The 27,799-nt window shown below is 32.8% G+C and overlaps 4 protein-coding genes and 2 non-coding genes across 6 annotated transcripts; 1 reads left to right on the top strand and 5 right to left on the bottom strand.

The window, feature by feature from the left end:
• Nucleotides 1-487: 487 nt before the first annotated feature.
• LOC114194186 (AP3-complex subunit beta-A) lies at nucleotides 488-12,746 on the top strand. The gene is made up of 11 exons (XM_028084280.1): nucleotides 488-883; nucleotides 1,099-1,175; nucleotides 1,416-1,665; nucleotides 3,792-4,430; nucleotides 8,015-8,188; nucleotides 8,350-8,476; nucleotides 8,551-8,660; nucleotides 8,854-9,054; nucleotides 9,467-10,443; nucleotides 10,694-10,963; nucleotides 12,099-12,746. The coding sequence occupies exons 1-11, from the start codon at nucleotides 665-667 to the stop codon at nucleotides 12,460-12,462; spliced, it is 3,408 nt and encodes a 1,135-aa protein (XP_027940081.1). The 5' UTR covers nucleotides 488-664; the 3' UTR covers nucleotides 12,463-12,746.
• Nucleotides 12,747-13,851: 1,105 nt separating this feature from the next.
• On the bottom strand, nucleotides 13,852-13,923 carry TRNAK-UUU. Its single transcript has one exon. It is a non-coding gene; the product is annotated as a tRNA-Lys (tRNA).
• Nucleotides 13,924-14,467: 544 nt separating this feature from the next.
• LOC114194068 lies at nucleotides 14,468-17,726 on the bottom strand. Its single transcript, XM_028084111.1, has 9 exons — nucleotides 17,370-17,726; nucleotides 17,170-17,286; nucleotides 16,729-17,053; nucleotides 16,181-16,586; nucleotides 15,984-16,083; nucleotides 15,823-15,882; nucleotides 15,599-15,682; nucleotides 14,985-15,092; nucleotides 14,468-14,894 (listed from the first exon to the last, which is right to left on the bottom strand). Exons 1-9 carry the CDS (start codon nucleotides 17,529-17,531, stop codon nucleotides 14,586-14,588), a joined length of 1,671 nt encoding a protein of 556 aa, XP_027939912.1. The 5' UTR covers nucleotides 17,532-17,726; the 3' UTR covers nucleotides 14,468-14,585.
• Nucleotides 17,727-17,934: 208 nt separating this feature from the next.
• TRNAK-UUU lies at nucleotides 17,935-18,006 on the bottom strand. Its single transcript has one exon. It is a non-coding gene; the product is annotated as a tRNA-Lys (tRNA).
• Nucleotides 18,007-18,156: 150 nt separating this feature from the next.
• On the bottom strand, nucleotides 18,157-19,422 carry LOC114194069 (elicitor-responsive protein 1-like). The gene is made up of 5 exons (XM_028084112.1): nucleotides 19,234-19,422; nucleotides 19,000-19,065; nucleotides 18,755-18,890; nucleotides 18,542-18,677; nucleotides 18,157-18,384 (listed from the first exon to the last, which is right to left on the bottom strand). The coding sequence occupies exons 1-5, from the start codon at nucleotides 19,298-19,300 to the stop codon at nucleotides 18,307-18,309; spliced, it is 483 nt and encodes a 160-aa protein (XP_027939913.1). The 5' UTR covers nucleotides 19,301-19,422; the 3' UTR covers nucleotides 18,157-18,306.
• A 5,568-nt stretch (nucleotides 19,423-24,990) lies between these two features.
• On the bottom strand, nucleotides 24,991-26,573 carry LOC114195612 (elicitor-responsive protein 1-like). The gene is made up of 5 exons (XM_028086138.1): nucleotides 26,429-26,573; nucleotides 26,253-26,318; nucleotides 25,793-25,928; nucleotides 25,562-25,697; nucleotides 24,991-25,454 (listed from the first exon to the last, which is right to left on the bottom strand). Exons 1-5 carry the CDS (start codon nucleotides 26,493-26,495, stop codon nucleotides 25,389-25,391), a joined length of 471 nt encoding a protein of 156 aa, XP_027941939.1. The 5' UTR covers nucleotides 26,496-26,573; the 3' UTR covers nucleotides 24,991-25,388.
• Nucleotides 26,574-27,799: the final 1,226 nt, after the last annotated feature.

Below are 27,799 nucleotides of genomic sequence, written 5' to 3'. Positions count from 1 at the left end.
ATAAAAATAATAACCGTTTCAGAAATATTTATAATCGCTGTTAAAAATTAAAATTTTGTAGTATTTTTTAGTAGTTTTTTTTTTTATGCTTGAAAATATACATGTTTAAATTACTATCTTAATGTTTTCAAAATAATATTTACACTTTCAAACACAAAAACATTATCATATTCTATTCCTTTGTTGTAACACTAGACTTTTCAATAGTAAGCATGATTTTTTTATATGATTTAAAAATTTGTAATTTTCTTTCAAAAATTTTCTTTTAAGCTGATTTTTTTTTCTTTCATATATCAACCCATCAACTCATATTTATAAAAATAATATAATTTTGATTTAACAGTGACTTTTTTTTTCTCAATAAAATTTTTAAAAAATGATGTTTTTAATTATTAATAATTAAAAAAAATCATCACAGGTGTTTTTTTCTTCCTGAGAAAAACTTAAAGAAAGGTAAATAATCTGTAAGGAAAATTTCACTGGAGAACTACCTCATTCAATACCTTAAGTTTGCTTTTGGATCATCCAAACTGTCATCAGTGAACTCTCTCCCCACCCTGGAGCTTCCTGCTGGCACTTGTGGAAGTGCAGAGTCACAGATCAGAAACAACTTTTCAATCCATTCAGAGATTAAGAAAAATCAAAATAAAAAAAAAAGAGAGAAATGATGTTTCCGCAATTTGGAGCGACGGCGGAATCTCTGAGCAAGGCATCAACGGCGGTGTTCCGGATCGGCACCGACGCTCACCTATACGACGATCCCGAGGACGTCAGTATCGGCCCTCTCCTCGACAGCAAGTTCGATTCCGAGAAGTGCGAAGCTCTCAAGCGTTTGCTCGCTCTCATCGCTCAGGGCTTCGACGTCTCTAACTTCTTCCCTCAGGTACTGTACGCTTCCTCAACCATCGGCGTCTTCCTGATATAACGTGGATTTCAGTTCGTTTCACCTTCCCCTCTGAAAAGGATTTTGCATTTAGATAGATGTTCCGATAAAGTCTGTTCTATCTTTTTTTTTTTTTTTTTTTATTTCGTTTACATGATTTAGAATTCAAATTGGAACTGATTTATGTTCACGGCTTGATTCAATTATGAATACAGGTTGTTAAAAATGTTGCATCTCAGTCCTTGGAAGTGAAGAAGCTGGTATACTTGTACCTCCTGCACTATGCTGAAAAGTAAGTGTCTGGATTAAGTTTATAACACTTTTGATCTGTGTAGAGCGACTTGAAAAAATAAGCATGGCTTGTTGATTAGATGTATTTTTGTTTACGAAATTGTAATATTTGAATGTGCTTGAATTATGCCTTTGGTTTGGAAGTTAATTTACATTGTTGTTTAATTGTGGCATGTGCGGTCTTAAATTTTGTCAATTATGAGAGATGTTGTTTGCATAATATTTTGTTTCTTCCATTCAGGCGTCCGAATGAGGCGTTGTTGTCGATTAATTACTTTCAGAAGGACCTTGTGGACACAAATCCATTGGTGAGGGCTTGGGCACTTCGGGCCATGGCTGGAATTCGCCTTCATGTAATTGCACCACTTGTTCTTGTTGCTGTGCAGAAATGCGCGAGAGATCCTTCTGTTTATGTTAGAAAGTGTGCTGCCAATGCTCTTCCCAAACTTCATGATTTGCGGATGGAGGAACATTCTTCTGCAATTGAAGAGGTCTGTTAATGCTGTGTTATTTATTGAGATATAAATTCAACTGATCTAGATGACATAATAATGCTGGAGTGAGTAATGTGATGTTTGCATAAGGGTTTATGTTGTAAACCTAATAAAATAAGTAACAACAACCAGATGAACATTAGAAACAAATCAAGGATAACTGTTATTGATTCAAATGACAAAGTCAAGGTGACATTTCAAAAGATATCTCCCTTATTACATTCCAATGCTTTTGTTTCAAGTTCCCTCGTACACTATCTTTGTGTTCCCTTATCCGTAGTTATATCCTATAGTTTATTTCCTTTGCCGCTATCAAGTACAATGTAGTGAATTCTACTGATCTTCCTAATTACTCAAATAATAGTTTTCCTGGAACACCCACAACTATATTGACTGTTAATCAATGGGGCTACTTTTGGTCACCTCTTCTTTCTTGTATAAACCTTCAACTCAACTCATACACTATCTTTGTGTTCCCTAATCCGTAGTTATATCCTATAGTTTATTTCCTTGCCGCTGTCAAGTATAACATAGTGAACTCTACTGATCTTCCTAATTACCCACAGCTATATTAACTATTAATCAATGGAGCTTCTTTCGGTCACCTCTTCTTGTATAAACCTTCAACTCAGGGGTTATCCCACCTCTTCTTTCTTGTATAAACCTTCAACTCAAGGGTTATCCCGCATGACTGATTCCTCGCTAACATTTTCTCCGCCTGGAAGATCAACCTTATCCTCAAGGTTGAGATGAGGAATTACTCTTCCATAAACTTGGCCCTGTACTCTATGGTCTAATTTTTGAATAATACCCAATCACCTTCCTGAATGTTAGCTGGTCTGCATAGTGTTTCATATGACATTGTTCCCTTGCCAAAAGATGTTTAAGTTTTTGCGACCACCTTTCCCAAGACTTCCCCTGGTATGAATTTAGGCAAGGAAGATGGAGTTCTGCCTTAAACCACCGTTAATGGAGTACATCCTGCTGCCCTGTGATACCAAATAATTAAGTATTATACAAATACTCTTAACTAACCAAGGGAGGCAATCCAAAATTTTGACTGTGCTGAAGTAAAACAGAGCAAATGTGTTTCCAATTTCTGATTTAATACTTCTGTTTGTTCATTGGACTTCAGGTGATATACAGTGTACTGCACTCATTATTAAAATGGTTCCCTGAATCCCTGCAATTAAAATACCTGCTGCCAGGGTTTGTGAATGTAGGGTCTTGGTCATCACTAAAAATAATCATTAGAATTTCATTTAACCTACACCTCTCGAGAAAAATCTCTGCCACTGTTCTTGCTGAGTAGGGGTCTTTTGATGCAATAAAATGATCATACTCACTAAGCCTATTAGTTACCACCAATATAGCGTCATATCCCTTCGAACCTTGATTGCTTCACAATAAAGTTAGAACTAACTTCTTTGCAAACAGCATGGGGAATGTAATTCAATTGCAACACGGTTGCAGGTGATAACACTTGATAATCATTGTGCTGACAAGTGTGGCACCACTACATAATTTGTGATCATCTCCTTCATTCCCTACCTTTTGTAGGTCCTTTTTAAAGCCCTTCATGTTATCCCATGGGAGTGGTGTGAATTCAACCAATATTTTGGGAATCCAAGAAGAGGCTGACAACATCAGTTTCCCTTGTAGTACAACTTCCCCAGTTCATTGAATCATTGGAATATGGTCATCAATGTGAATTAGGGTCCTTCTCAAGGTTGTTAAAATTTTTTCTCAAGGCTGGATCTTTCCTTACTTCATGGTCAACTAAATGGTGATTTTGCCAATAAGGTTGAGAGATGCCACACATCTCCTTTTGTCCTTCTCTATGAGATATTGTGTCGTCCACCCTGCCAGGGATCCTCATTTGTAAATAGCTTCAAACCATGTTTCATTAATTTTCCATCCAATTTCTCTGATTTTGAATTATAATCTATTGCTCCAGCAAGCGTCTCTAAGGCTCTTTTGGTCCAATGCTAACAATTTCCTTGGGCTACATACTTTTGAAATAAACATTATTAAAAGATGGGTTTGTGCCAGATAATTGATTTGATCAATGCTTTGGTGGAAAGCCTTACAGTACATAAATTACAATTCTTCTTATGCTGCAGATTGTTGGACTACTTTTAAACGACCATTCCCCGGGAGTTGTTGGAGCTGCTGCATCTGCATTTACTTCTGTTTGTCCTAACAATTTTTCGTTGATCGGAAGAAATTACAAACGATTGTGTGAGATTCTTCCTGATGTGGAAGAGTGGGGTCAAATAATTCTAATTGGGATCCTTCTGCGCTATGTGATAGCAAAGCATGGGCTTGTCAAAGAATCTGTCATGTTTTCTTTGTCTGATGAAGATGTTGGCAATTTAGATGAAGATGTTGGCAATTTAGAGGAAGATGAATCCTATATTACTTCAAAAGAAGACTCGAGTTATGCCATTAATAAGACTGTATCTGAATTAGCAAAAATGATCTTCCAATGTTACATTGAAGGGCCAGACGAGTACTTATCACGCTCAAGTTCTACAAATACTGTTGCTCCTAAATTAGATGCATCGCAATATACATCTTGCACTACTAATGTTGTGAAGATCCTGCTGCAATGTACATCACCATTGCTATGGAGTAATAACAGCGCAGTTGTTCTTGCAGCTGCTAGTGTGCACTGGATAATGGCTTCTAAGGAGGACATCAAAAGAATTGTTAAACCACTCTTGTTTGTGCTGCGATCATCATCTGCCTCAAGATATGTGGTATGCAACATTCCTTTGAATTGTTTGTTAGTTTATTTGTCTTGTCTTGCTTCAGTTCTACATACTAAGTTACTTTCATTTGTTTGTTATTAGATATAATTTTATAAATTATACATGAATTCTTCTTTTGAGGACCTTGTGTAAATGTCTACTATTTGATTATAGGTTGTGTTTTATTCTTTGCTCCTTATTACATTATTACTTCTCTTATTGATTTTTTACTAGATGATGTTTCTACTCCCCCCTTGATTATATTTTGTTCCTGATCAGCCTTGTGGCTCATGAAACTTTTAAATGAGTTTATTGAGAAGCATATTAATCTTATTAGCCTCTGAAAGGAGAAAAAACCTGTCTATCTGTATGCTATCTTTTAAATTAGTTTCAGAAAGGATAGACAATTTTGGATGTAGGGCCATTGAAGTGATGTGATAACCACCATTAGAGAAGAATTATCTATTGCATAGTTTTATACATTGTCTGGTGTGATGAGACTTGTTGAATGGTCATGATGAATGAGCACTCCACTAAAGGTGTTACGACATCCTTTGGAAAGGCTGTAAAACCTTGGGAACATGAAACTCAACTCAGAAGGCACGAAATATAGTTGGTGCTCTCATTTTAAGAAATTTGGCAACACCAAGAAGACTTGCTTTAAGTTACGTGGAAAGGATAAAGTTTTCATTCTTCTGCATAATTAAAAGGTTAGCCCTCAAGGAAGTTTTATTAGGCAACTTCAAGTTCTGATAAGACCCCTTCATTCAGTTCGATTCAAGAAGAAATGCCTACATTATGTGTTGAAATTGAATGTCTAAATCTCTCGTGGATTTTAATAGTAAGCCATGTTCTAGAACTTGCTCTATAAGCATGATTGGTAAGGACTCTAATTACTCTTTTAATGTTTCTAAAACTTTACATAAGGATTATTGGGTTATAAACTTTGGTCTGATAAACCATATGATCCTTTATTCACCTATTTTAACATCATATGTTTCTCTTCTTGGAAACCACATTACTGTTTCCAATGGGATCTGTATTTAAATAACTGGACATAGTAATATTTCTCTCCTGCAATCCCTCGGCCTTAAAAATGTCCTTCATGTTTCAAAAATTTCTAATAATCTTATTTTTTTTCAAAAGCTTACTCATTACCTAAACTTTTCTATAACCTTTTTTGCACATTATGTTTTTTAGGATTTTTTCCATTGGGAAGATCATTAGAGCGGGCAAGTAGTAGGATGGGTTGTATTGCCTTGAAGACTTGGGAACTTTGGATAGTATTAGTACACAAACGACTACCTCTTGTCTCTTGTCTCTAGTCTTGCTTTATGTCTAAGTCCTCCCAAATTTAGCTTCTCCACCATTGTTTAGGGCATTCATCTTTTTATGCTATAAAGTCCATGTATACCGTTCTTTATTTTAAAAAAAAAAATCTATTGTCATTCAAATGTGATGTATGTCAATTTGTAAAGCACCATTCTGCCACCTATCTTCTTAGTAATAAAAAAAGTGTTCATCGTTTTTATTTGGTTCATTTGATATATTGGGACTTGAATCAAACTCTAGTTTATCTGGTGCTAAATAGTTTGTAACATTTACTAATGATTGTAAATCATGGTGTGTCTAAATTCCTTTTGGAAAATGATACTGTTCATGAATTTATGTGTTGGTACACAACAACAAAATGACATTGTTGAAAGGAAAAATATTTGAAGTGACACAGAGACTTCATTTTCAAATGTACGTCCTTAAATCTTATGGGAGAGAAACTATCCTCACTGCCATCTATCTTATTAATCTATTACCCTTTTGACTTCTACTAGATGATCTTAATCCTTTTGAGTCTATTTCCTTTCTCTTAGCTATTAGCATTGTTCACAATTGAGTTCAACGTGATAGGATCAAGCACATAGAGATAAACCGACACTTTATATTACAAAAAAACTAGATAGTGTCCTTACCACCACTTCTTATGACCTATTTGGGCTTTAGTGAGCAGATTTGTTTGCAAGAGGTCTTCCCACTAAATGATTTCATGATCTCACATGCAAGTTGGGAATGATAGATATCCATTCACCAGCTTGAAGGCGAGTGCTGATTCAGGATAAAATATTTTGATAAGCTATAATAGGATATTCTAATAATGACAAGTCTGTTGTGGGAAGATTCTAGAGGTCTCTTTGTAATCATTACTCTAGGGTTAGAATTCTTTATATATGAAGGCTTATGTTCTATTGCATTGAATAAATTCAATAAATTTCTCTCATACAGTTTAATCTTTTTCAAGTCATAGGTTTTTTAGTATATCTGTCTAGATTTGCAATTATGATGAGCATAAATTTTTAAATGATAATTGTTTTTATTTCCATGCACCAAATGCTAGTTGAATGAATACAGTTTGTGTACGGTCTGGGATATACCTTAAGCATCCTATGGTAGTTAGTAATTATCTTTTTTTAGTGTGTTAGAGATTCTACATCGACTAGAGATAAGATAATTTCATAGCATATAAGTGGGTGCAAACTTCACCTTACAAGACAGTTTTGTAAAGTTGAATTAGGCTTAAAGTTCACTTCTTAACATAGTGTTATTCTTGGTTTATTGCATTTTGATGGTTTCATGATACCTCCAGGAGTCACTCCTCTACTTTGATGATCTGCCCAGTGTCTTCTAGCTTGGGTGACACCCAAATATCTACATAGATGGTGTGGGTATGAAGTTGGAACTTTTCATGAGCCCTAGAACCTTACATTTTAGCAGACCATGTTAATGCCCTTTCCTTTAAACGCTTGATCTAATTATTATTATATACATGGATGGCATTGTTGTCATGTTTTAGGAATTGTTGATTTCAGTTTTACTCAAGGAAATTTTCAGTTGTGGTGAGTGGTGACAGTTGTCAAGATATGCATTATTAATGGACAAATATTTTCAGACATCTAAATAAGAGTTCTCGGTTTCTAGAATGGATGTAATGTTTGATTGATGATTCGTTCATTTAAATTTTCAAAGTACAGACGGAATCAGGGTGTGTTTGTTTTCCCGTTTGGGAGCCCAAACCCCTATTCGTTCTGCTTTGAAAGTGATGCCAAACGTTTGACATTTTTTTTTTATGTTTCATTTGGTCCAAAACGTTGGTTAATTTCAAAGCAACTTCAAGATGCTTTTCCGTTCAACCAGATTTTTCATTTCATTGAAAGAAACTTACTTTTCGTAACTGGAATTCAAACACACTATTAGTGATTTCTTTACATAATGTAATGACAGATAGCTTTGTAGCTTCAGGGTGTTAGAATTTTCAAGGTTTTTGGTTTTTACGCAGATCCTTGAGAGGTAATGGTGTTTGATTGTTCTTGGGTGATAACTTGGTTGCTTTTACCATTAACGTACTATTGCCAATTTAAAATGCTGGAAAGTATCTCTTTGTTAAATAATTAAAATTTTATTTATTTTTATATGAAATGATTATTAGGGGATATATGGGGTACACAGAACCCATAATTGGATAAGGAAAGAAAACATTATTTCTCAATTTCTTTTATAATTAACTTCAGCATTAATTATTGTCTGTTCTTTGACTTCTGTAGGTATTGTGCAATATCCAAGTGTTTGCTAAAGCTATGCCATTTCTCTTTGCTCCACATTATCAAGATTTTTTCATATGCTCTTCAGATTCCTATCAGATAAAGGCACTGAAACTGGATATACTTTCTTCTATTGCTACGGATACATCCATTTCGTTCATTTATAGAGAGTTTCAGGTATTTTACATTGATATGTATTTTTTGCCAAAATAAGTTAGGCAGACATCAACATCACCTGCTCACTGGGTTCATTATGTTTTATGGTTTTTTTCCTTTAACTCTTCCCTATGATATTTAAATCATGCTGTTTGGTGACACTCTTCTTAGTGTGTTGCTAGGATTATATCAGAGATCCGGATAGGAGATTTGCTGCTGACACGGTTGCTACCATTGGTCTGTGTGCTCAGCGACTTCCTAGCATTGCAGCTTTATGCTTGGAAGGATTGTTGACTCTGGTTAGACAAGGTGTGCGATATGGTTGTTTAGTTTATTTACTATTGAAATATATAATGTTTCTGGTTTAATATCCATATTTGCAGAATTTTTTTGTGGTGAAATTAGATCCTTGGATGGAGAAGAGGGTGTGCTAATTCAGGCAATTACATCCATCAAATCAATTATAAAATTAGAACCATCCAGTTATGAGAAGGTATTGTTTTGTACAAAATCATCTCCCACAGCACTGTTATTCCTTTTTTTATTATTTTAGAGTTAAAACTTGCTTCTAGATACAATATGGATTGCCTTGTGAGTGGGATTTTAATTGAGTGATTAGCACTTGCAATCTTTTGGTACATCGCTTGTTCATTCATTCTGAACCCTCTACTTTTGCATTTTAAAAGGTTATAATTCAGTTAGTCCGTAGCTTGGATAAAATCAAGGTTCCTGCTGCCCGTGCAATAATTATTTGGATGTTGGGGAAGTACTGCTCTTTGGGTGAGGTAGTTCCCAAGATGTTGAGTACAGTACTTAAGTATCTTGCCCAATGTTTTACTTCAGAAGCATTAGAAGCTAAGCTTCAGATTCTTAATACAACTGCAAAGGTATATCATCAACTTATCTTTATACTATTGCATGAAACAGACTGATTTTTTTAAAATTGCTAATCAGTTGATTGATTTGTTAATTGGACAAACGTGATGGGCCATAGCGTAGGATCTAGTCACAGTTATGAATGTGGAAAATCCTTCTTGTTACCTATCATATATAGAGCGTAGCAAACTTGTCCTTGACAAAGGCCCCTAAGACCTACTTACGGAAGATGATAAACCTAATTGCTTCTTTTTAATAATGACAACCTTTTAAAGACTGATAATAATGCAGAGGAAAGAAATGCTAAATTTTATAGGACCATATAACGACAAATTTAGAACTCAGGATCTTGCTTTTTTTTAAGGTGAGAAAAAGTTCCATTGAAAGTGACAAGTTTATGATTTAAATGTCTTTTGGTGACAGGTCTTACTGTGCATAAAGGGGGAAGATATTTTGACTGTGAGAAAAATTTGGACTTATGTAATTGAACTAGCGGAGTGTGACCTTAATTATGATATTCGTGATCGTGCACGTTACTTAAAGAAAATTCTCTCTAGTAATTTGGAGTGTCAGCATGGGGAAGAAGCAAATAGTGAATCAGAAAAAACTAAACAGTCCTATATACTTGCAGAATGCATATTCGGAGAGACAAAAGCCGTGAGAGTTCCATCTGAACCCATTGATTACCGATTTTATCTCCCTGGGTCACTTTCACAGTTGGTATTCCATGCAGCTCCAGGATATGAGCCTCTCCCAAAACCTTGTAGCCTGCCATACACTGATCTTGATCAGTATGATGGAGCTGCTAAGAGTGATTCAGATGAGGAGGATACTGGCACATCTGGGCCTTTGGATGAGGAAAGTGCTTCAGATTATAGTTCTGAACAGTCTATTACTGCTTCAGGCGACATTAGTGGCAGTGATGAATCTGTTTCTGGCAATGAAGCTGAAGATAACGTTGATCCATTGATCCAGATTTCAGACACAGGCAACGTCCACGAAAATCAGAATGGTGGGGCTACCTCTGGCACAGAAGGTTTTCAGGATTTGATGTCAACTAAGTCTCTTGAGTCTTGGTTAGATGAACCAACCAGGTCATCTAAAGGAAGTGAGACAGAACAAACCCAAGTTCGTAGATCTTCAGCACGAATAACCATTGGAAATATTGGAAGCCGAGTTAAACCCAAATGCCACACTCTCTTAGACCCTGCAAATGGAAATGGGTTAAAAGTGAATTATTCATTTTCATCCGATACTTCTACCATATCATCTCACCTTGTATGTTTGGAATTATTATTTGAAAATTGTTCTTTGGAGCCCATGCTTGATATAGTCTTGATAGACGAAGATTATAGCAAAAGCTCTGATTCCACTGATCAAATATCATCACCAACTGAAAAGTAAGTTTTAATCTTTTCTGATATTTTATGGTGGTTGTCTTCTCTTTGAGGTGTTCTAAGAACGTGTATGTTTTTCTGTTTTTTTAACTGGTTTTCATAAATCAGTACCTATCACTTCAGAGTGAAAATTTGAATTTAGATTGCCTGTAGATTGTGTAAACTTTGATATATGAACAGGCTAATTTACCCATGTGAAGTCTTTACATGCTAGCTTAGAAGTGCTTAGACTACTTTTATGTCTCTGTTGCAGTACCTTGAAATTTCATGTAGATAAACCTGCACTAGTTTCCATGGAGGAGATCCCTTCTCTGGATCCTGGTCAGACAGCAAACCGGATGCTGCTAGTGCGTTTCCATCATCACCTTTTGCCTCTAAAACTGGCTTTATTTTGCAACGACAAGAAATTCCCTGTCAAGTTAAAGCCTGACATAGGATACTTTGTAAAACCACTTCCCATCAGTATTGAAGATTTCAGAGATAAGGAATCTCATCTTCCTGGGATGTTTGAATACGTGAGGAGGTATGGCTGTCATTTGTTGTTTGTTGGATACATCTGTTCATGTGCCTTGTAGTTTGTAGGAAAAATTATACTTCATCATATTATCTTAAACGAAAACGATAGCCCTTTGGATTGTACTAATTATGTTGAAAACTTAAATACTGTAATAGAGGGTTAGGTATCGGTCAAATTTCTTATGATAATATGCAAGTTGAGAGTGAGGGAGAAAACTGAAAATTTGAACTCTAAAAAATGGAAGCTTTATAATAAGAGGGGGGAATTGAGTGAACTTAAATTTAAATTATTTTGGTCTTTTGACCATTTATTTACTTATTTGACTTTTCCAGCATGTCAAACATAAAGGAGGCTTAAATTTTGAAACGTATGGATATTACTTATTCAAGCTCTTTGTTTTATTTCTGTATACTTTAGGGGGCCTTCTTGGAAAGCATCTCTAGAATGTGGTTTTTTTTTCTGAATATTTATATGTCAAAAAATGATTAAATCAGTATATCCCGCATGTTGATTTTTACTGTTAGAATCTAGAATAATTAGACGCCTGTTTGGTTACTGAACATGTTTTCTGTTTTCATCAATTTTTACGATACAAAGATGTCTTGTTTCTTTGTACAAATATTTGAAAGCAAGAAACAAAGTGAAAACAATGTCACAATTTCGTAATTATTATGGAATTCAACAAAGCACATAAACCCTACTACTTTTACCTATATGGGCCTATACAGATAGCCTATCTCAGCATTTTGCCCAACTAGTTTTTAACTATTTTTTTTAAATGACGTTAGCATCTGCAATTGTCGAACAAAATGATCTTTGCAAATGTTTGCTAGCTTCAGAATATTAAATATCTGGTGCAGTCAACTCTTGTTAGATAAAGTAATGCTGCGTCTTGATTTGAATAGAAACTATGTAGAGATGGGCTTGCCTTGGTAATTTAAATGACGCAAGAAACTGAATCTATTTTGTGCATTAATCATCACTTATATTTATCTGTTACTTATGAGCTTTTATGTTCCCTGCGCCTTCAGACATTTGCTCCCAAATATTTTTCCTGTTTCATTCTTGGGACAAGACATTTTCCTTTGTTGTTTCCTCGTCGTCATTCTAAAGTTGACTTTCTTGCATAATTTGCATACAGTTGCACTTTTACTGATCACATTCTCGAGCTGAACAAGGGAAGCAACTCTTTGACCGAGGACAAATTCCTTGTGATCTGTGAAACGTTGGCACTGAAGATGCTAAGCAATGCAAACCTTTCCCTTGTATCTGTGGATATGCCGGTCGGTACCAACCTTGATGATGCATCTGGTTTGTGTTTGCGTTTCAGCTGTGAGATCTTGAGCAATTCAATGCCATGCTTAATCACAGTTACTGTTGAAGGTAAATGCTGCGACCCATTAATTGTTTCTATAAAAGTTAACTGTGAAGAGACCGTATTTGGGTTAAATTTCTTAAATAGGGTTGTCAATTTCTTAGTTGAGCCTTCTGTTACCCACTTATAAGATTTGATATCGGATAGAAATCTACTCAATGGTTTGTGGGTAAGTAGGTACATTTGAAAAACTTTCATGCTGTCCAAGTAATTGTTTTGAATATTTTTCATGACTTCTGGCGCGGCATTGGAATTCAGATTTTTCCTTTTTATATATTGTTGGGAAAGAAGAAAAAAAACGGGTAGGGTAGGGATTAAAATTATTGTATTCTCTTTAATGTTTGATTTCTAATTTCCGTTGACTTTATACTTCTAATTCTTATAGTATGTTTTTTTATCAGCAAATTCATATCAGCATGTGTTGCTACTCTTTCTTCTATCCATCCTATTATTGAATGAATTAACTCAATAAATTTATCCAATAATACGTTTGTTCTAAATTTTTGTTGTTTCTTTTTCTTTGTGGAAAGGAACTTAACTGACACGCAATATTAAATTACCATGTGGATTTTTCTGATTTCTGATTGTAATAAAGATCTATTATTTTTGTACAACTAATTGTGTGTCGAGCCTATGTATCCTATTTTGCAAAATTTTAAATGAAAATAATACTTTGAATTGAAAATATATATTAAAATTAGAATTGAAAATACAAAACGAATATATTAAAATATTATTGATTTGAGTTGTTGAGTGAGTATTTTTTTTTATCCAAATATCGTCACCCATTCATTAACAAGGACGAAAAATCAAATTTTCAACTTCATTCATAGATTTTCTTTTATGGGTGAATTTGCATGGTAAGTAGATACATAATTATTTATGTTGATGATATGTCAATCATGTCGAAAATATAATATAGATATTTACCCTAATTGATTAATCTTTTAATAGCATTAATATATTTTTATAATAAAACAAATAATTAGGGGAAATTATTAATTTGTCTTCAATCCAAACAAAGCAGTAGTAAAGTTTAGTACAGGGAAATCGTCCCGAAGTGGAACCTGTAAAACCTGTGATACTTATTATTTGGCAGACAAAGCTCAACTTTAAACGAACTTCCTTTTTCCCTTCTTTCGGAAGCTTATAATAGTCTCACATAACTTTAGTCATCTAGGCTGCATTTCACAAAAAAGAAATTAAAAATATATTCTTCTAAACTGTAAAATTTCACTTGTTGATGTCAAATAACTTTTTTATCCAAAATAATTTGTATCTTTATGTAACTTAAAAAAAAAAACTTTCTACATTGTATTTAATTAATTTATAATTTTATAGTAAATAAAAAATAATTATACCTCTATTTAATAAGCATTAACTATAAAAGGTACTTAAGCTCTCTCTCTCTCAATAGACAAACTTTTTAGTATATATATATTACTATATATATATACATATATATAGCTGCTGTAAAAAAATATGCGTGCTGATTATTGGAATGAAAAAATCAGATATTTGTCGTCTGTGGGGATCGAACCTACGACCACGTGGTTAAAAGCCACATGCTCTACCTCTGAGCTAAGACGACTTTGTTTGTTGTCTCATATTTCAGACATACCTAATTATGCTCAGTAGTAAGTTAGAACTTAAAAAAATCACCTTTTTATGCTTTTAACCAAGAAAACAAACACAAAAACAAAAGAAACCTCCTCTTTCCTAAACAGCAGAGAACAAAGAGCAAATCTAATTTTTTCTCATCAATTTGTATAACAGAATAAGATTTTGGTAAAATCAAAAGAGTATGTAACATATGTTTATCAAAATACATTATTACTTACTAACTATCAAAGCAATCTTCCATACAGCAATGACAAAACTTAAAAAAAAATTACCCAAAAATAGTCACAGTAATCTGTGTTGGATTACAGAATTAAACCCCTCTCACTTCTTCAGGAAAATAAGTCTTTTCTACTACAATGCCTCTCAATTTATATTACTTATCAAATACAGTCAAAACCATGAAATTCTTTCTGTGCATCCCTTGCCCTCCTTTATGATCTCTCTTCTCCTTAACTTTTCAATTCGTTCAAATTCATGTCAAAACGTTCACACTTTGTAGCAATGCTCATAAATTTAAGCTAATTAACGGAACATAAATACAACTATATAATCAAACATATAAAGATTTCACTACTAACTGAAAAATTTTCAGAAAACAAAAAGTAAAAGTGTGGCATTTTACTTTCTTATTTATATAGGAAGGAGGTAGCGGAATTCAGACTCATATGGCTGAACTTCCACCATCTTAGACATAGGATATTTTGTTTCTCGTATGAGGCTCTCCATGGTGGCCCTCTTCAATGAACCTGAGCGTGGCAATTGGCTATAAATCCATTCTAACAGTGACTCCATTTCATCTGCAAAATCATGCATATGCCACTCCAAAAGCTTAGGCACAACTATCTTTCTCTTGTTTGTGATACCCACCGAAGCTTCCAAGTATTCCACTTTAGCCCTTCCCAATTGGTTCACAACTTCGTCTGAAGTGTACACCCTTAACTGCAACAAACACCGCATATATGTAACATATGTTTATCAAACAAAAATCTTTGTCAATGTGCTTCATCAAAGGTTGTTAAATACACTTACTGCTGGTGAGGACCAGGTTCCTCGACAAAGAGCAAAGGTGACATTGGGTTCTGGATATCCCAGACCATAAGCATGTCGTAATAGCACTTCCTTTTCGTCCACAGCACCCTTTTGTGAACTATATAGTTAGTTGGGTGTTAAAGAACATCAATACACGTCACATGCAACAATTTTGACCCATCTAAGAGGAGTAGGAATAAAATAAGTAATCTTAGTCATCGATGAAAAAAAAAAATCCAAGGTTCATCTTATGAGTACTCGAAATATCAATGTTTGGAAACTGAGATTACTTTTTTTATTCTCTAAAGTACGTTGTTCCATTTGGAATAATCGGTTTCCACATGGAGAGAGGGAAACACAGACATTACATTTGCATAGTAGCATGGTTCCCTTACAGCTCAAAACTTATCATTTGAAAGTTTTATGTTGTCTGAATCTTTACCAATTGGTATTTTAATAGAATCTAAATTCATTGGATCTTACGTTAGTTTCAGAAAGTAATAATAAAGGTTAGGACAAGTAGCTTAATGCCTTAGAAAAGAAAATAAAGTAAAAAGAAGGCTAGTGCAGACACTTGAGAAGTTATTGTTGCATAACAAAAGTATATATCATACATGTTTTGATTCACTTGGGTGCCGAAGAATGAAGTGTTCGATAGCAAGAGCGTTCAGTACAATCCCGCCAACATTCATTGCAGCCTGTGTCAACATGTTGCTGTGCAGTTAAATTACAACAGTCGCTAAGAGAAAATATATGTTCATGCTTCATAACTCGGAAAATAAAAACATAGTTCAGTTGTTAGTTACTCTAGACTTTTCACCGACATTAACATATATACCTTATTCATTAGAGACAACAGTTTCTCCTGAGTAGAAGGGAGGCCATGATCTAGAAATGCCTGTAATTAGACCAAAACACAAAGGTTCCTGAGATTTACCACGCAGAGATGTTTGATAAGATGATGTTAATGAAGGCTTGAAATGAAATGCCTTACAGTACATTCATTATGCAGGCATTGTAGATGTTGATCCAGAAGGCCAACTTCTGCTTATAGGTCAAGAAACTTAAATCCACATCACATAGCTTATGCATCAACACCCTACAAAAGAGGACACAGATGAAAAGAAGAAATGGAAATAGAAGGTAGTGTAACATTACAACATATGTGGACAATGTTTAAACACTTCAAAATCAACCTCAATTTCCTGAATGCTGGTAGGCATTGTGAAAAACGGTCTATGTCCAATGAGCTCCTTGTGATCTGAATGAAGTCTTTGTAAGGTCCTACATCTCTTGCTGTGCAATCCAAATCTGATGATATGCCATAAGGATCAAGACATGAGACATTGCTATTTGAAGGTGCCTTGCTGTTTGATGAGGTCTTTGCTATCAAGCCAGTGGACTTCATGCATGGAAGAGTGAGTCTAGGGACAGTTTCTGATTCTTCTCTGTCCAATGATGCTTTGTTCAATTCCAGAAAAATGCCTATCAGACACTTGAGCAGTTCCTCTGACATTTCATTTGGTTTTTCAATGGCATCTTCTATATGGATAGGGTATTCTCTAGCTATCTTACCACTACTCCTTCTTGGCACTTCATATTCTGTCCACAGAAAAATCACAAAACATGAAATCAACAAATTCTGACAAGATTAAGGATGTTTGAAAATAGGAATCGAAGTGCATTTTTATAATCACTCATGAAAGCATCTTAGAGAGGCTCTTCTATTGTGCTATATGTTTACCTGTTGACCTTCTTGGTGTGGAAAATAAGCTGTGGAAATCCAATGCAGAACCTAGAGAGGCTCTTCTGTTGCTTATCTTTCTTTCTTTACTTATCACTTCATAATCGAGAGAACTTGACCTCTGCTCGGTAATCATTGAACCATGTCTTGAAGATCCTCGGAACTGTTTATATAGTTTAGGCTGTTGTTGTCTCCTATGCTGTATTTCCAAATCCATGTTCTGGTACCTCTCCAGGAACAATCTAAGTTTCAGTTCCTGAACTTTACTTTCTAGCATGATGATCTCTTCCTCAACCTTTGCCAATTCTTGAAGAAGCTCCCGAATCTGCAATCACTAAGCAAAAACAGTCCAATGTGATATACCATGTATGAAAAAAGGAACAATAAAAATTTACCTGATGCTATTTGTCTATATATGTTATGTGTTTGTTTTTACTATACCTGAGGTGGAAACAATGGGGGAATGAGTGGAAGAGAAAAAACAGGTCCATGAAGAGCACAACGTAGGATCCTATTGAGTGCCTCTTCACACTTCAACTGTGCTTGCAATTGAACAACCTGCGAAAACATAGGAAATAAAGGAAATCATACTCAGAAAACATTATTCAAACATATCCTGAGCTATGTATACTCTCACTCACCTCTTTCTCAAGGCTTTGTCTATTGTGAGGCTCTTGGCTTTTCTCCATGAGATAGTCTTCAAATTTCATAGCTTTATGTGAATCCGAAAGAGCCCTTTGACATTTAGGTAAAAAAGTATAGATTTTTGGTGTGGGGAAGTTGGTGGCAGTGAAGAAGTTCATATATAAAGGGGAGCAAAGGTAGTGAGGTATATTAATACAGAAACTGGTTGTTAGTGGGTGACATTAAAGAGTATATAGTTAGCTACAAAATTAGAGGGGGTTGAATATGATACGATGAAGACCCTTAAATTAAAAGAGTGGAAAACAAACATCAAAAGTGGAAGTGGTAAATTTATAATGAGAATGTGCGGTGGATTGGGACGGTGGAGAATGTGTCTTGGGTTTGAGAAATGCATGATCATCTCATGAAAATGCTGGAACTGGAATTTTCATTACTGAAAAGGTGTGAATATGGTGGTGGCGGTGACGTGAAGTCCATGAATGAAGTGGTTGTACCGTGAAACACATAAACGAAACAACTACAAATTTGTTTTATAGAAAAGCTATATAAAAATTTATGAAACGCCGTCTGTGGGGATCGAACCCACGACCACGTGGTTAAAAGCCACGCGCTCTACCACTGAGCTAAGACGGCTACTTGTTAATATAAACGATTCTAAAGTTTAAATAACTTATATCAATTTTAAACTGACTCTGGAATAATGAAAACCATTTAATTAACATAAATTAAAGGAATAGTACAAACTGATTTGATACAACAACAATTTATTAAATGTATCTTGCTAAAAAGAATTAAAAAAAGGAAATAAAATGTATCTTGTTAAAAAGAATCAAAAGAAATGAAATATAATGTACCATTGAAAATAAATGGTTGAATCTATTACACAGTATACAACTACAACTAATCCAAATCCAAAACTATTCTGATGTAAATCTACTTAGTTTTTTTAAATCCTACATCCTTGCTAATCTGTGGTAGATAGTGATTACGTTCTGCATAATCGTCTTCCACCTGCATCAATTTCAACAAAGATCAAAACCAACTAATTAGGAACATAAGTTTTGATGGGTAATATAAGATTATTTAATAAAAGTAAACACTTTTAATCCAAAAAGTTACATTGGTAATGGTAACACATATTTACATTTGACAAAAATGTGAAAATTACCTGTAGGGTGAAAGTAACACCAACATCAATTTCACCACAGTAAGACTTGTTTGCACGAACCACTCTATATTTGAGAGTTTGTAGTTTAGCTTCTCCATTCTCCACTCCTTGGTCCAATAAATCTCCTACATGGATTCTACATATAAAAAAACAAATTTGTCTTAAAAGTGAGGCTCAGAAGAACAACACTAATGAATTATTATGAAGTCTTACATGGATTCTCCAACAAAGTCATCTGTATATAAGTCTTGGTCCATAATTTTGAAGATGATCTTGTGTTGATGATTTGATAAAGGGTATTCTACTTTGAACATGAATTTCTCATTCCATACCGGATTTATGCCCTGGCCTGCACAACACACCATTGAAGAGTGTGTTCAACCAAAAAGGTTAAGAAAAAAAAAAGTGAATTGTCCTAAGGGAGATTCAAACATTGACTTGGTTACACCAGAACATACCAATGGCGACACTACTCCTTTGTTCTTGGTCTTTGTATTGTATCAGAACATAAGGGTCCATTTCACCTATCAACACAGGTAAGTGAGTAAACTCTTTCATAAGCTACTGATTTAAACATGTAATACAAAGTTTTTATCCATTCATTTGAGTTTTAAAGAAAAGAAAAAGAGTTTTACAACAAAGGTTATTTTTAACAACAAATATAATGTAAGGCAAAGTGAGTTGTTAGATACCTATGATATCAGAGTTATGCAGGCCCTTTGCTTTCACAAGATGCACCTCCATGAAACCAATTGCCATGTTATCTGAGTCTCTGAAGATTCTGATTCTAATTCGGCAAACTTTTGCAACGTGCTTGAGAAGTATCTGTTTTAGGCTTATGATGAGGGCTAAGGTTGAAGAAGTAGTGAGCTTGTGTTGATGTTTATATTGGGTCCTTAGCATCTGCATTTCATAGGACCAAGACTTAGACATCCTACAAAATCAACGTATGAATAAGACAACGCGGTACCTCAAACTTGGTCTTCCCATGTCTAAAACCCAACACAAATAATTGTTAAATTAGCACTAGTACATAATTAAGTGGCAACTATGTGCTACTTTTCAATGAAAACTATGCTTAGTCTATATCGAGAATAATTGAGATGTGAGTCTAAGTATTATGTTACATAGAAGTGACGAAATTAAGTATCGTACAAGAAAAAAAATCCATAACCTTGAAATTTTAGATTAAAATATGTCAATTTCTTATGTGAACTAAAATCATGTCATATTTATTTATAATTTATAATATCTTCCTACTAGACCTCAAAAAATTAATTTATCAGTCTTATGATATTAGGTTTTCACCATATTAGTTTTTCCTTACATGATTTGATCTTATGATATTTAACAAAATGTGATTTTGTTCTTTATATTTTTAGATATGGTTATGTTTTCCATATTAATTTTGTTGGTAATACTAATATTACTAGTTCTTAGTCTTTGTAATCTTAATTAACATTTTTAAAAAAAATTAATTAACAATTTTCGCAATCCTATTCAATTAGTTTCTTTCTTTTGCTTAACATGATGTATATAACCTATTAAATTAGTTTCTTTCTTTCTGGAATCCATATTTTATATTGAATTTTTTAAATTACTCTTCTTATATGCATTTAAAATACATCAATTTTGATATATTAAAAAAATTGTAATATATTTTTAAATATGAAATCTTTATATTTTTAAAGACAGAACTAATAGACAATACTAAAATTCAATCAATATTTCAAACACAAAACCAAACCTTCTTCTTATTATTGTGTTTTGGGTGTGATAGTTATGTATATCAAAATGTTAAAACAACTTTAAGATAATACAGAGTAGTTAAAATGTTAGTTTAATAGCAAAGTTGGAATGAGATGGGAGAAGTTGTGACTTCAACAAACAATTGTTTTTTTATTAATCATCATAAAAATATTAAGATTAAATATGTATTTGATTTTGTAAAGAAACTTATTTTCTTAATGGTTTTATCTAAATACTGGGAGGACATGGTTGTGTTCTAGAAATGATATCAAATATTAGCTGTATATTAGTCTTTGCAATGTTATTAACAAAATCTTGTAAATGAATTGATAATGTACATTACTTTATCAAATTGTCTTCTACGTTTTATTAACAAATATCCCACTCAAACCAAGTAGTTAATTTTGCTATAAAAAAAATCATGAATAAAATCAATAAATTATGAATCGTGGTAATTTTTTAGGAGAGAGGAAAGGCTGCTACGTATTTTCTTGCGTAGAAGAAAATGGGTCCTCGTCGGATTTATTATTCAACGGTCAAATTTACAATGTCCATTCTGACTCAGTTTGGTTGAATTGTCTTCAAAACACATAACATTGGATTGAGCTTAAATAGTGAAATGTAGGTTTCTAAAACTCTTAATCACATTCTACAATGATTTAATATTCAACTTATATACTCTAAAGTGCTGAGTTTAATTTGGAAATATTCCCAGTTTAAATTTTAAGTAGGTCAATTTAATGTACAAGTTCTTTTAGTGAATTCCACTTCTCAATGAATGTTACGGGTGTCACATGTTCAAGTCCTTTGCTTTAATTCTTTTAGATCCAAATAAATTGTTTTTTTTTAAAAAAAGCTTCATGCATGGTAATTATTTTAAGAAATCTTATTTTGTTAACTAGATTGTAGAAGTAATGATGCCTAGTGATTGTTTCAAATGAATTGAGAATTATGATATGAGACAACAATGACAGTAATACAAACTAATTTGTTAGTAACATTTTAATACATTTATTTTCCTTGTACATGCTAAAAGAATTAAACAATGAAATAATACATAATTGATCATGTGAGTTACTAATTTATTTTAGATTTTCAGACTTAAAAAAAGAAAAAAGTTATTTCTTTATTATTAGTCCATTATATAATTTATAATTTAGAGGAGACAATAAAAATTCAAAGACGTCTTTTCACAAAGGATCTCTCAAAGAAAAATAACATGAATACTTGGCAAGATTGGTGACCTTGTGGTTTTCTATGTAGGGTGGCTGCATGAGCAGCTATTAGAGCAAGACTTGGCAAGTTGGCATTGCACAAAATCTAAGTACGAAAATTCACAAAAAAAATTAAAATCAAAGTATGAAGAAATAATTAATGTCACTTGGCATTAAAGTCTAAAAATTTAGAGTTGGTCTTTGCTTTGTTTTATTTTATGGAAGTTTCTTGTTGGTCACAGAAACGTGTGTAGCAAGTAGGTTTCAGGACAAATAGGTTTTAGAAAATAGTGGACTTGACTAAGATACCTCACATTGGTCTTCTAATGCGTTTCAGTTACTCTCAAATGTCAGGGGCAGTCACACAAATGTTAATTGGGATGATTTTTCTTTTAAACTCCTTAACTTAGAGACCAAAACTAAATAATCATTTTATGTGCGTGTTATTTTTGTACAATTTTTAAAAATTTACATATAATTTTTTTTTCATCTAATCGGATGTACTTTTTATGTATAATGAAATTTGATAATAAGTAAAACAAATCGACCCTTATTACTTGTACTAGGTGATTAACTTGAAAAAAAAAATCAAATAAGATCTCAATCTAAGTGGAAACTGCATATTACTTTTTATACAATTTTTTTAACTATATTAATTAATCTTTTGTTTGTTATCCAAGGTGATGTACTTCTTATGTACCACGAATTTGCATACAAGTCACAAAAAAACAACCTTATTTGCTTGCATGGAACGAATGACTTGAAAAAAAGAAAAAAATAGGCTAACACAGATAAGTAAATAAGATGGGCACAATAAACAAAGAAGTGAGGAGCTGTGTATTAGTTTTCGTACAATTTTTGAAAATTTACTAATCAATCTTTTTTTTCGTCTATTGGGATGTACTTCTTATGTACCACAAATTTTATTATAAGTTACAAAAATTAATCCTTAATGCTTGCACTAGGTGGCTGGCTTGAAGAAAAAAACAGGTCAAACCAGATAGACAAATAAGTAGGACACAAAGAACAAATAAGTGGGGAGCTGCTGTATTATTTTTCGTACAACTTTTTAAAATTTGCTAATTAATCTTATTTTGTCATCCAATGGATGTACTTTTTATGTATCACGAATTTGCTTAAAAGTAATAAAAATAACCCTTATTTTTTGCACAAGGTGGCTGGCTAGAAAATAAAAATAAGTCGAATAAGATATCAAACTAAGTTGTGCACAATGAAAAAATATGTGGGGAGTTGGTTGTTACTTTTTATACAATTTTTTAAAGTAAACTAATCAATCTTTTTTTTCGTCTAATGCGATGTACTTCTTATGTACCACAAATTTGATTATAACTTACAAAAATCAACCTTTATTGCTTGTATTAGGTGGCTGGCTTGAAGAAAAATATAGGCCAAACCATGTAGGCAATTAAGTGGGACACAAAGAACAAATAAATGGGGAGTTGTGTATTACTTTTTGTATAATTTTTTAAAATTTATGGATCAATCTTTTATTGTCATCCAATGGATGTACTTCTTATTAACCACGAATTTGCTTCCAAGTCACAAAAACAACTCTTATTTTTTGCACTGGTGGCTGGCTTGAAAAAAAAATGAGTCAAATAATATCTTAATCTAAGTGGGACACAATAAACAAATATGTGGGGTTGCTTGTTACTTTTCGTACAATTTTTTCAAATTTACTAATTAATCTTTTTTTATCATCCAAAGGGTTGTACTTCTTATGTACTGCGAATTTGATTATAAGTTACAAAAATCAACCCTTAATGCTTGCACGAGGTGACTAGCTTGAAGAAAAAAATAGGTCAAACAAGATAGGCAAATAAGTAGAGCAGAAAGAACAAATAAGTAGACTTGTGTATTACTTTTCGTACAATGTTTTAAAATTTACTGATCAATCTTTATTCGTCATCTAATGGAGGTACCTCTTATGTATCACAAATTTGGTTACAAGTAACAAAAACAACAGTTATTTTTTGCTCAAGGTGGCTGGCTAGAAAATAAAAATAAGTCAAATAAGATCTCAATATAAGTAGGGCACAATGAACAAATACGTAGGGAGTTGTTGCTGGTTACTTTTTGTACAATTTTTTAAAATAAACTAATCAATCTTTTTTTTCCGTCTAATAAGTTACAAAATCAGCCCTGATTGCTTGCATTAGGTGACTGGCTTGAAAAAAAAATATGCCAAATCATATAGGCAAATAAGTGGGGCACAAAGAACAAATAAATGGGGAGTTGTGTATTACTTTTCGTACCATTTTTTAAAATTTGTTTATCAATATTTTATTGTCATCCAATGCAAGTACTTCTTATTAACCACGAATTTGCTTACAAGTCACAAAAATAACCCTTATTTTTTGCACAAGGTGGCTGACTTGAAAAAAATAATGAGTCAAATAAGATCTCAATCGAAGTGGGGCACAATGAACAAATATGTGAGGAGTTGCTTGTTACTTTTTGTACAATTTTTTAAAATAAACTAATCAATCTAATCAACCCTTAATGCTTGTACTAGGTGACTGGTTTGAAAAAAAAAATACGTAAAAAAAGATAGGCAAATAAGTGGGGTACAAAGAACAAATAAGTGGGGAGCTGCGTATTACTTTTCGTACAATTTTTTAAAATTTACTGATCAATTTTTTTTGTCATCCAACAATGTATCTCTTGTGTATCACAAATTTGGTTACAAATAACAAAAACAACCTTTATTTTTTGCACAAGGTGGCTGGCTTGAAAAAAAAAATGAGTTAAATAAGATCTCAATCTAAGTGGAGCACATTGAACAAATATGTGGGGAGTTGCTTGTTACTTTTTGTACAATTTTTTAAAATAAACTAATCAATCTTTTTTTGTTTTCGTCTAATGCGATATACTTCTTATGTACCACGAATTTGATTATAAGTTACAAGAATCAACCCTTAATGTTTGTACTAGGCTTGAAAAAAAAATACGTCAAGCAAGATGAGCAAATAAGTGGGGTACAAAGAACAAATAAGTGGAGAGCTGCGTATTACTTTTCATACAATTTTTTAAAATTTACTGATCAATTTTTTTTGTCATCCAATGGATGTACCTCTTGTGTATCACAAATTTGGTTACAAGTAACAAAAACAACCCTTATTTTTTGCACAAGGTGGCTGGCTTGAAAAAAAATGAGTTAAATAAGATCTCAATCTAAGTGGAGCACATTGAACAAATATGTGGAGAGTTGCTTGTTACTTTTTGTATAATTTTTTAAAATAAACTAATCAATCTTTTTTTTTTTCGTCTAATGCGATCTACTTCTTATGTATCACGAATTTGATTATAAGTTACAATAATCAACCCTTAATGTTTGTACTAGGTGACTGACTTGAAAAAAAAAATACATCAAACAAGATAGGCAAATAAGTGGGGTACAAAGAACAAATAACTGGGGAGCTGCGTATAACTTTTCGTACAATTTTTTAAAATTTACTAATCAATTTTTTTTCATCCGATGGATGTACCTCTTATATATCACAAATTTGGTTACAAGTAACAAAAACAACCCTTAGATTTTGCTCAAGGTGTCTGGCTAGAAAATAAAAATAAGTCAAATAAAATCTCGATCTAAATGGGACACAATGAACAAATAAGTGAAACTAAATTGAACAAAAATAACAAATATAGGGACCAGATTGGATTTAAACATTGACTTTAACACGTGACACATTGTTGGATTGACACGTGGACATTTAAAAAGAATTAAAAAAATTAAAAAAATTAAAAAAAAATCACATAGTGACATGTGTTGTTCATGACGGTATTAAAAAAAAATTCAATTGAATAAAATTAACGAAAATTAAGACCTATTTAACTAAAAATCAAAATTAGGAATTATTTCATGCTAAATAGTTGCCACTTTCTTTCCATCCTCCTATCTGTTCTTCAACAAATTTGTCTTTCACCTACAATCAAATCAAGAACAAAATCAATATGCAATTACCAAACATAATCATTGGGTGGATGGATCATAATTTATAAATAAGTAGATCATGCAATTTGTGAAGAATACCTTTGGAGTAAAAGTAACACCGACATCAATTTCTCCACAATAAGACTTGTTTGCTCGAACCACTCTATACTTTAGAGTTTGTAACTTAGCTCCTCCATTTTCTACTCCTTGGGCCAATAAATCCCCCACATGGATTCTACATATACAAAACAACAAATTAACTCTTTTAAATCATCTACACAAGTTCGACAAAAAGTTAGTTTTAGTTAAATGGAGCCATTGAAGCCTTACATGGCTTCTCCAACAAAGTCGTCTTTAAATAAATCTTTGTCCATAATTTTGAAGATGATCTTGTGTTGATCTTTCGATCCAGGATACTCTACTTTGAACATAAACTGTTCATTCCATACTGGATTCTTTCCCTGCCCTGCACAAAAACACCATAACACTACGTTCAACAAAAACTTCAAAACCATAAATTAAAGATATACATGATTTTCATTAATCTGCATCAAAGTTGGGTTTGAAGGGTCCAAATGAAAACGAAGTTTAAGCAATAATCATTTTTTCATGGTTGGAGATTCACGTTTACAGTATAAATGGATACAAATCTTAGTTGAGTTATATTTAAATACGATTTCTTTTGCATGCACATTGTTAAAGTATCCCTAGATTCATCTATAACTAGCCAAGTTTATTGTAAATTGAAGGAAAAGAAAGAAGGACTTGAATATGTAGGACATGAACTCACCATGAGCGACTCTGCTCCTTTTCTCTTGGCCTTTGTATTGTATGAGAACATAAGGATCCATTTTACCTATATATCAGCAAAATAAAACAATAAACAACCATATTGATACCATGTTTGATTCAGCTTTATTCTAAGGAAACATTATTTATAAAACTCTTTAGAAAACTGATATATACCAAAGATATCAGTGTCACGTAAGCCTTTTGCTTTCACAAGTTGCACCTCCATGAAACCGATTGCCATGTCTGTGTTCCTGAAGAATGAAGATTCTGATTCACCAAATTCTTACAATAAACGTGCTTAATCTGGTTTAGGTTTATGAGTGTTGAAGTTGGAAAAAATGGTAGCCTTGTGTTTGCTTATATAGGGTTCTAAGTGTGACTATGCGTTTAAATGACCAAGACTTTGGATTGCACAAAAAATCAAAAGTTTGAATAGGATAAGACCGTACGCGCATGCACCTCAAACTTGGTCTTCCAATTTCCAAAAACCTACGCAAATAATTTAATGTCATTTGGCCGTAGTAAATTGTTGAAAAGGACAACTAAGTATTATTTTCTATGAAAAGTATACATAACCAAATGACTCGGTAAGACTTTTACTGAGTTATACTCATCATGGCTGCTACTTTTTATTGGGTGGAGGAGGGTCTAGAAGCGCTGCCATGTGCTTCCTTCTTTAAATAACTCACATTAGTAATTAAAATTAAAAACTTATAATTTTAGAAAAAGGTGAATTAGAAAATGTCATATATGTTAATCTTAAAAATGTTTTTATTAAGAGTTAAAAATGTCATATTATCTAGTATTGATGATAATTCATGTTAAACGTCCATTTCCCTTGAGTTGCTGTAGCAAACTCGTTTTGAAGACAAGTCCTTTTCTTAGGGTAGAATCGGTTTGAACTTGAATGATGACAAAGCTAATGAATGGTGTCATTATGTTCTCTGAGTTTGTCTTTGTCATATAAGATTTGTTGACCAGTTCAACCAGTCACTATGAAAATGTCTGCTGGTCTATTTTGGAATACATCAAGCTACTAGGATTTTCCTTCATACTAGTTGATTTTTTTTTCTAGAATGTTGTTATATAGTATAAAGTGAATTAATATTATAACTTTGTAATGCATTGCAATTTTCATTCATTAAAATATATATTTTAAATATACTTTTATAAAAAAAAATATAACGTCATATATAAGGTTATAAAATCAAAAAATGAATTTAAATAGTAATTTGAAAATGTTGGAGACCCATCGACTAGAAATAAGATAATTTTATAATATATAAGTGAAGTATAAATTTCACCTTATTACAAATCGATTTTGTAAGATTGAATTAAGCTTAAAGTCCATTTTCTAACATAATGATATTATAGTGATGTTAAAGTCATAACCAAGCTTATCCACTTTCTAACCTAATAAACCTAATAAAATGTTTTAGTATATTAGTTTTGTTAAAAATATTGAATCATTTCAAAACAATATTAAACCTAGATCAATTGATCTTAATGTAGCTTAACGCAATGATAAAAAGAATTTTAATTTTA

The sequence above is a fragment of the Vigna unguiculata genome, chromosome 8, assembly GCF_004118075.2.
Source record: "Vigna unguiculata cultivar IT97K-499-35 chromosome 8, ASM411807v1, whole genome shotgun sequence".
Taxonomy (NCBI): Eukaryota; Viridiplantae; Streptophyta; class Magnoliopsida; order Fabales; family Fabaceae; genus Vigna; species Vigna unguiculata.
This window is presented reverse-complemented; position numbering and strand designations above follow the sequence as displayed.

Excerpts from the sequence above, each read along its gene's own strand:
- LOC114194186 (XM_028084280.1), top strand. The coding sequence starts at position 665 with ATGATGTTTCCGCAATTTGGAGCGACGGCGGAATCTCTGAGCAAGGCA. Across the intron at positions 884-1,098 it reads TCTCTAACTTCTTCCCTCAG|GTTGTTAAAAATGTTGCATC; the intron begins GTACTGTACGCT and ends TTATGAATACAG. Across the intron at positions 8,477-8,550 it reads GTTGACTCTGGTTAGACAAG|AATTTTTTTGTGGTGAAATT; the intron begins GTGTGCGATATG and ends CCATATTTGCAG.
- LOC114194068 (XM_028084111.1), bottom strand. The coding sequence starts at position 17,531 with ATGAACTTCTTCACTGCCACCAACTTCCCCACACCAAAAATCTATACT. Across the intron at positions 16,587-16,728 it reads CACACCAAGAAGGTCAACAG|AATATGAAGTGCCAAGAAGG; the intron begins GTAAACATATAG and ends TTCTGTGGACAG. Across the intron at positions 15,683-15,822 it reads TGTTGTCTCTAATGAATAAG|GCTGCAATGAATGTTGGCGG; the intron begins GTATATATGTTA and ends ATGTTGACACAG.
- LOC114194069 (XM_028084112.1), bottom strand. The coding sequence starts at position 19,300 with ATGGCAATTGGTTTCATGGAGGTGCATCTTGTGAAAGCAAAGGGCCTG. Across the intron at positions 19,066-19,233 it reads GCATAACTCTGATATCATAG|GTGAAATGGACCCTTATGTT; the intron begins GTATCTAACAAC and ends CTGTGTTGATAG. Across the intron at positions 18,678-18,754 it reads GACTTTGTTGGAGAATCCAT|AATCCATGTAGGAGATTTAT; the intron begins GTAAGACTTCAT and ends TTTTATATGTAG.
- LOC114195612 (XM_028086138.1), bottom strand. The coding sequence starts at position 26,495 with ATGGCAATCGGTTTCATGGAGGTGCAACTTGTGAAAGCAAAAGGCTTA. Across the intron at positions 26,319-26,428 it reads ACGTGACACTGATATCTTTG|GTAAAATGGATCCTTATGTT; the intron begins GTATATATCAGT and ends GCTGATATATAG. Across the intron at positions 25,455-25,561 it reads GTGTTACTTTTACTCCAAAG|GTGAAAGACAAATTTGTTGA; the intron begins GTATTCTTCACA and ends ATTTGATTGTAG.